Genomic DNA, 10,000 nt, shown 5'->3' with positions numbered 1-10,000 from the left:
ACATACACATACACATACACATACACATACACATACACATACACATACACATACACATACACATACACATACACATACACATACACATACACATACACATACACATACACATACACATACACATACACATACACATACACATACACATACACATACACATACACATACACATACACATACACATACACATACACATACACATACACATACACATACACATACACATACACATACACATACACATACACATACACATACACATACACATACACATACACATACACATACACATACACATACACATACACATACACATACACATACACATACACATACACATACACATACACATACACATACACATACACATACACATACACATACACATACACATACACATACACATACACATACACATACACATACACATACACATACACATACACATACACATACACATACACATACACATACACATACACATACACATACACATACACATACACATACACATACACATACACATACACATACACATACACATACACATACACATACACATACACATACACATACACATACACATACACATACACATACACATACACATACACATACACATACACATACACATACACATACACATACACATACACATACACATACACATACACATACACATACACATACACATACACATACACATACACATACACATACACATACACATACACATACACATACACATACACATACACATACACATACACATACACATACACATACACATACACATACACATACACATACACATACACATACACATACACATACACATACACATACACATACACATACACATACACATACACATACACATACACATACACATACACATACACATACACATACACATACACATACACATACACATACACATACACATACACATACACATACACATACACATACACATACACATACACATACACATACACATACACATACACATACACATACACATACACATACACATACACATACACATACACATACACATACACATACACATACACATACACATACACATACACATACACATACACATACACATACACATACACATACACATACACATACACATACACATACACATACACATACACATACACATACACATACACATACACATACACATACACATACACATACACATACACATACACATACACATACACATACACATACACATACACATACACATACACATACACATACACATACACATACACATACACATACACATACACATACACATACACATACACATACACATACACATACACATACACATACACATACACATACACATACACATACACATACACATACACATACACATACACATACACATACACATACACATACACATACACATACACATACACATACACATACACATACACATACACATACACATACACATACACATACACATACACATACACATACACATACACATACACATACACATACACATACACATACACATACACATACACATACACATACACATACACATACACATACACATACACATACACATACACATACACATACACATACACATACACATACACATACACATACACATACACATACACATACACATACACATACACATACACATACACATACACATACACATACACATACACATACACATACACATACACATACACATACACATACACATACACATACACATACACATACACATACACATACACATACACATACACATACACATACACATACACATACACATACACATACACATACACATACACATACACTTACACTTACACTTACACTTACACTTACACTTACACTTACACTTACACTTACACTTACACTTACACTTACACTTACACTTACACTTACACTTACACTTACACTTACACTTACACTTACACTTACACTTACACTTACACTTACACTTACACTTACACTTACACTTACACTTACACTTACACTTACACTTACACTTACACTTACACTTACACTTACACTTACACTTACACTTACACTTACACTTACACTTACACTCACACTTACACTTACACTTACACTTACACTTACACTTACACTCATACTCACTCTCACTCTCACTCTCACTCTCACTCTCACACTCACATCTCACTCTCACTCTCTCACTCTAACCCTTACACATACATACATACACACATGCATAAATACATACATACATATGTGCACACAAGCAGACACATGCACACACACACACACACACTCGCACATGCATGCACATAGTGCGTGTGCACAGCATGCACACGCACGCACATGCACGCACAAATGCATGCACATGCACATACATACACCCACAACATACATGAACACACATGCAGGCACACACACACATGTAGACACATGAAGGCACACACACACAAACATGCATACTTGTGCAATCACACATGTACATGCATACACTCACATGCATACGCACATACATATGCACACACACCTGCATACACACATATGCACATTAATATTCACATGCACACCCAGCCACACACATACAACCACAGCTACACTCATACACAAGAACACACACCCACACACACACACACACACTCCATGAACTCAATAAATCAAACACGTTCATTCTCAGAGCTTTCTTTAACTTGCACCCTCCAACTCTTTAATCTATATTCCTTTAATATTTACAAATCACCAGTCCATGACCTAAAATGCATAATTTTTTGTTTTTGTTTTTTTTCAAAACTGGAGTATTTTCAGGTAAAAATAATTCTTACTACATGCCAAACAATGTAAAGTACTATGAGTCTCAGAGATGGAGCATTCATTTAGTGGATGGTGAAATAAAATGCATTGTACTTCTTACCCAAACAGGTTAGAAAGTTATAGTAGTTATCAGTATTCTTGAAGACCATGATGTATAAATAGGATGAATACCTGTATGTATAAAAGGAATGCCAGCTGGTATTGAAAATGCATACAGGTCATGTGCAAGAGAATTTACATGTGCACATACATATGTATGCATATACACATACATATGTTTGTATGGATATACTTGAGTTTATATGTGTGTGCATGTATGCATCTGTACTTTAAGTGTCTATAATACGAATAGTGACCAGCATACATGAAAACAAGCTTATGCACTTGTATTTAAAAACATTACACCTAACCATAAGGATTGAAATGGTGTACAACACCAATAAATTCAACCATTGGAATGGGTATGTCACTAACAAACAGACCTGTCCACAAGGTATAAAAATTGCAGGGAGGGAGCATGGGATCTACACATGTGTGTATCCAACATTCCATGATAAATAAATGCCTTGGAAACAACCAAGGCATAACAGCACACACTCTTAAATTCAATGGTGCTCTGGGAACATGCCAATATTCAAGAGAATGATTAACTTGGTAATTAAATGACAATATTGCACAGGAAAATGTTTTTGGTAGTCTCTCGACATTTAGCTGCAACAACTTTTTTCCAGATTTTAGTTAATGTTAATGTTAAAATTCATTATTTGTTCCATCTTTTAAAAATCTCTAAGAAGGTTAAATTAACCTCATGACGCCAGGGACTGTACGAACATGTCCTCCCTGTGAGTTTAATTTATTTATTTTCTTTACACACTGAGTTCCACAAGCCCTTAGCCACCAGTGAGCTATCTCATCTTTTTACCCTTTTCTTTAATATTTGGAATTTCTTTTTTTTTTATCTCGTACTGCTATTAGATGGCAGTGGTCAGTCAGTTAGTCACAAAGTTGACAAATTGATTATTTGGTGGCTAGGCACTTGTGGAGCCCTCTATGTGTAGAGATATTTCACAAAACAATACTACTTTGAACAGTGCGTTTTTCCAGCGGCAAGGTTTTAAATAATGGTCAATGTAATATGAACATATCTGTAATTCAGAGACTGAGCAACTAGTTTATTCATCCACAGTCAGTAAATGTAAAACTGAATACACTTCTCTACTGGTGTTAATCTATGTATATTATGGGATATGTTGTATTTGTGATTTTCCTTTTCAAATTGGAAATGCATTTTCGTAGTCCATATGGATAAGTGAGGTATTTCTTAGTCTTTCAGAACCCTATATTTACATTTATCTAAGATTGAAACAACTGAAAGTGGAAGGCCATCTTTAGTTTAACCCAATGCTGTCGGGGAAAAGCAATAAAAAATGGGGGAAAGGCTGTGCTCATTTTCTATATATCTTTTTTAATATCTCTGCACATAGATGGCTCTGCTAATGTTTAGCCACAAAGGAGTCAATTAGTAGACCTTGTGACCTTACGTGATTTGCATTGGCGGGAAAAATGTATTTTTTACAAGAGCTATGAATATCGATGATGTTATTTTTAATATAAACATTATAATTAATATAATGTTATAAATATTAGTAACAAAATAAGATAACATAAAATGTTTTCGTAAATCAAAGAAAAGGGTAAATGGGCGAGACAAGCAGTACTCGTAATTGGCTCATTGGTGACTAAGTACAAGTGTAGTCATCTATGTGTAAAACAATCAAACAAGTAAATCATAGTGGGCATAGCACGTACGTACACATCATGCCCGTCGGCATTGGGTTAAAATCATTTTTATACCTTACCAATTTACATCAACTATACACAAGAAAAGGAGAGCCACATTATCAATATTATGATTAAATAAGCAATATCTATCAAACAGACAATATAATAAGAAATATAAAAAACTTATATATATAAATATTTAACAAATACTGAAATAATAATAACCAAGTGCATAAATCATTACAAAATACCAAAGGAGAACTCGGACTCTTACTCAATATCAATTCAAAGGAACTGATATTAACATGAATGAACAAGATCAAAATGCACCTTCATCTGCTCACAGACTGAGTGAGAAACAAACAAAACTTATTACGAGCCTAGCAAATGGACAGTAACCCGTAAGCATACTTACTTTTGAGTGTTTTCGATGGCTGCGAGTATCCTTGAGTTGTCAATGTTAATCTTCTGCTTCGGCATCTTTCTTTGGTCATCATGCCCTGCAATAATGGAGCAAATAAAGTAACCTGGGGAAACGTGATCCTATATGTATACAAATACAGTCATTATTACATATGCACTTTGATAGCTATATAAAATATATAAATACAAATAACTAAATAGATGTGAGTGCCTATTTACAGATCCATACATAAAGAAAACATGCAGCAAACATTTGTTTTATGCTGGTATCATGTTCCAAAACCTATAAAGGTGTGTGAAATCTGTATACATACTACTATGGTAAATATGTAATCTGTGTGTGTGTAACATCGACTCATTGGATCAGGGTGCTTTATGGAAATTACATGGCCCAAAATATGGACATTAAGCTTACTTGAGCAGCCATTCTGAATAGTGCACAGCTTGTAGGCTGGGCAAACAAGAACACTCTTGTGCAGTGACAAGACTCTATGCCTTGCCTTTGCAATGTTATTTTTGCCATTTTTGAATGTCTATATTTGTTATTTGATTTGCTTTATCCAAATGGTAATAGACTGTTTTCCTTGCACAGACCCCGTTTCATCTCTCAATGTAGTCCATAACTCAATGCAAGAATAATAAAAATAAATAGCTATAATATACTATATCATTGTTAATCTTTTTGTTTGTTTGTTGACAGATACTCAATTGCAGAAAACAAATCTGCACGAGAAGAGAGTTTACTGTATTTACTAATGAATGCATATTCATAATTACGTGTCATGCACACCTACAAACACCTGTAACAAAAGTCAAGCCACGCATAGTCAAAGATACACACGGCCAGAAACACAAGGAAACCCTCATTAGACACCCTATAGCCCTTACCTTTCCGCTTTGTGTACTTGATAGCCGCACCATGGAATGCACTGACGGCGCGGAAGAATGCCCTAAGGATCGACCACCTGAACACAGCAACTGGATCAGCCCCTGCCACTTCTCGCACGATGCTATACTGACTGTTTTTGAGCACGCTAATCAGTTCTGGCCTCATCAGGTCCAAGTTCTTCTCCCTAAAATCACTCACCTGTGATAGAGGATAGAAGGAAGGCATTGGAATTTAATTTGCTTTAGTACATATAATATATTAAACTTCATAGTCTTTTCAATATTTCTGCTGAAGATATTCAAATGGTCTTTAAGAAAAACAAAAGATTTTGGGACAACTATGATGTCAGTAGCAATTCTTTTAAGCTTAAGATTTGGATATTATCACAGCACTGAATTACATCTCAATCTAACAAAAAATCTACATAGTTCTACTACTAAAACAATTTAAAAATCACATACCTGATATTTCACTTTACCAGCATAATGCTTAATAATAAATGCTAACTCCCTCTTCTGAGGAATTTCATAATACTTGTTGTCTTTGTGGACCGTGTTGATCTTCTGTAGGAATGTTTCATTGGTTGCGGCAGGGAAGCTGTTTGGCAAAAAAAGCATCGTTTATGACATCTGAGCCTTCTATGAGTCCATGCTACAGAACATATAATTTGCATACACCAACATTTCCTCCTTTAACATTCTATCATTCTTCCACTGTCATCATGAAAACTAAGTCTAGATATCATTATATGCACTTTCTTCTTGCATATTCTTTGTTTCCTAGTACCATAAAATCTTGATCAAAGCCATGGGTTAAATAAAAATAAATATCAACATAAAGACCAGAACACAAATTTGTATCAACTTAAAAGTCAGAATGCATTTACAAAAAAAGAAAAATAATCACTAAAATCACTGGGGTGTTAACCCCTCAGTGACGGGTATTAGAAATCTCTCGACATCATAGGCTACATATTGGGGAACTTCCCGCTAGACACACACTAGCACATCACTAAGCATATAGCCGTACCCCACAGATCACACGATTTGTTAAGACAGTTATACAGATGCCCCAGTAGTGATAGGTTTAACCCGTTCCTGATGGGTCACACCGTGAGGCGTCAAAACAAACCACTCGATTTGTGGTGTGCAGGTGTATGCCACCGTGGCACACCAAAGCGCTACGAGCTGGTAATTCGGCTTGATGTACCGAACTCCCACCCTCAAAGTCGGTGTGTTGCCATTAATCTCCTAAGCAATTTTTTTTTTTTTTTTTCTTCACCCGTCATCAAGGAGTTAAACAATTGCTGCCAGATTTGTCTGTCATCTGCAATCTGCCAGTGCAGTTCAGATTTAATTTGGGAACATATTAATTGGGGAGTGCAACTGCACCTAAGTTATACAGATCTCCCATGAAAAGATACTGGAGGCAACAGACAATATCTGGAGCAAACAAATTAGTCTGTATGCAGCCAGAGTTGTGGTAACACTGGACACAAGCAGCAGTGTGTTTGTTTATAACAGTGTAACCACACCTGTAATTTATTGCTCCAATGTTTTTCCCGCTTTTTTTATGTCAGTGTGTTTGAGTGGTTTAATACTCATCCTTTTCTATAAACATATCAGCTGGAGGAAAAGCAGAAAAATGGAAAAGGGTGAATTTAATAGTAGCATAAAAGCTTTAGATGATCAAAAGGTAGAAAGTGGTATTCTACGTTGTCAGATTGGAGGCTGTGCTTGGTTAATAGTATAGCACTATATTTCTGCTCTTTCATTATGTAATATATTAGCCACTACAAACTTAGTGTCAGTAACTACAGACATTCGGCAACATTAAATTTATGTTCCACTGTTTAGACCATTAAAAAGGCAAGAGTGTATACCTTTTTTCCCTTAGGCTGTCCCTTGTATGTTCAGATTATAAGTAGAAAGAATTCAAGTACTATAATACAATCATCATTCATTAAGATATTGCATAGAAATACCACAAATATGACAGATAACTCTGAGAACTATTACCACATTGGCACTTTTCATACAGTAAATACTGTATTTGAATAAATTTTGCCTTGTTTTATAGGAACATATATCAGGGTACTTCTAATGGCTGGCAGTGGTACTTTTTTCCATTCCACATTAGTATTATCCCCTTCCCACCCAGGCTATGAACTCTAAGATTTGATTGGTATTACCAAAGATGGCTTCAATAAATAACAAAATTCCATGTACCTGCACTGGTCATCCAAAATACATAGAAGACCAGAGGGTTTCCCCTCAATGAGTGCCAGACAGTCTACATTGTCCTGAAACTCAATGTTGGTCCAAGAAATTCCTTCACGTCGATACTCCTCCTGCTCGTACTCAAAGACATGCTGGTTGAAGTAGTGCTGGAGATGTTCATTTGCAAAATTTATGCAGAACTGCTCAAACCTGAAGAATAAAATGTGTTAGGTACTACAACTTGAAATCACTCTCCACAAATATATAGTTTTAATCTCAAAATGATAATAATAATAATAAAATCAAATAAAACAAAAAATAGCTAAAGAACAAAATTCACTTAAAAGCATTCTAAAGTACCTGTTGCAATGACCAAAATCTTCAAACCCAAAAATGTCAAGGACGCCGATGGAATTTCCTCCATATTCACTTGCAGATTCTTTGAGTGTTATGAGAGAGTAATTCACCTGCAGAACAATCCAGTCAAATAATGCCCCATATAGACACTTTGCTAAGGCATCCCGTGCAGCCATAGCCTGTAGGGATAAAATCGTAATCATTAATAAATATATATGGCGTGTTTGAGAAAACTTTACATCATTATTCCTGTATACTGTATTTTTTTCATTAGTACATTCCCCAAAACTTAAAAAATTTACAATACTTCACTCACACAATACCATTCACAAGGAAAGGCAGCTGTCAAAACAAATATTCCACACACAAATATCATCCCAAACACACATTTACCTCACATAACTTGCAGACTAAACAAGGTGCCAATCAACTTGAAATATATACATGAAAACAAAGCCACACTACGTCACACCACATGACACTCTTAGCACCATTCAAAACATCAATTCCTTACTTCCGCCAGGCGATAGTGCATGACTAGAACCTCTCCCTGGACCCGTGCTTTCTTGGAAGTGAGCGCGTTCATGAGCGTATCTTCAGACACCCCAAGGAGACTTGAGATCGTGCTCACCAATTCCGGGTTCCTCACCAGCACTGACTCATCGTGGTGGTAAGTGGATTTCTTTGGCTGGAATTCTATGTTACCTGTTGCAAAGACATGAAAAATGTTGGAGCTGCAACAATTCTTTTATATACAATTGTGTGTGTGTGTGTGTGGGGGGGGGGGGGTATTAGTCATCTTTTCATATCTCTGTCTTGTTTCTGGAATCTTGATATATGACTAAAATTCCCTATAACAAATGCTGTATTTTGCAGTCACCCTTGCCTATACCAGTTGTGTGTCACAGGTCTCAAGTTAATCCCTACAATCCAGTTGATTTGACCACCACATCATGAAAAAATTTGGCTTGATGGAAGGAAAATATTTGGTTTGATGGAAGGAAAAAATTTGGTTTGATGGAAGGAAAAAATTTAGTTTGATGGAAGGAAAAGATTTGGTTTGATGGAAGGGTAACGTGACACCTGTCACAGTGGCCACTCAAGTAAGCCTAATAATGCCTGTTTTTTGGGCCAAGTGTGGGCAGTGAAACATCCAGATCCAAGGGGTTAAGAACATAACAAGGAAAGGAATTATACACACAAACAAAGAAAGGTCTATCACACGAACTTGAATTAACCACAAAATATCATGAATACAACAAATTCAAAGTTACACTCACCTAGAAGAAGGACCGCAGATAACACAGCAAAAAGTCTGTGCTGCTTGTCGGCAGTGAACCCGACCATTTCCATTGACTGCTTCAGCCTTAAAAACTCAAACTGCTCTTCACAACCCTCAATTGTATAACATTTGCTCTGGAATGTATAAAGTTCTTGTTAGCATCACAGGATTAAATTCTGAACCAATAAATAAATCAAGGCCATACATAATTTGTCATTAGAATTT

At 35.9% G+C, this 10,000-nt stretch overlaps 1 protein-coding gene across 1 annotated transcript in view; it reads right to left on the bottom strand.

The window, feature by feature from the left end:
• Positions 1-10,000, bottom strand: part of LOC125027868 (unconventional myosin-IXAa-like) — a 60,021-nt gene that overhangs the window by 20,110 nt on the left and 29,911 nt on the right. Inside the window, exons 6-12 of the mRNA XM_047617000.1 lie at positions 9,774-9,909; positions 9,008-9,198; positions 8,497-8,672; positions 8,146-8,346; positions 6,379-6,514; positions 5,917-6,115; positions 5,021-5,105 (exon numbers count right to left, since the gene is read on the bottom strand). Of these exons, the coding sequence (XP_047472956.1) occupies positions 5,021-5,105; positions 5,917-6,115; positions 6,379-6,514; positions 8,146-8,346; positions 8,497-8,672; positions 9,008-9,198; positions 9,774-9,909 (1,124 nt within the window). The remainder of the gene's footprint in view (positions 1-5,020; positions 5,106-5,916; positions 6,116-6,378; positions 6,515-8,145; positions 8,347-8,496; positions 8,673-9,007; positions 9,199-9,773; positions 9,910-10,000) is intronic.

Source organism: Penaeus chinensis, chromosome 8, assembly GCF_019202785.1.
Source record: "Penaeus chinensis breed Huanghai No. 1 chromosome 8, ASM1920278v2, whole genome shotgun sequence".
In the NCBI taxonomy this organism is placed as follows: Eukaryota; Metazoa; Arthropoda; class Malacostraca; order Decapoda; family Penaeidae; genus Penaeus; species Penaeus chinensis.
The sequence above is the reverse complement of the archived record's forward strand: the minus strand, read 5'-3'. Positions and strand labels throughout refer to the sequence as shown.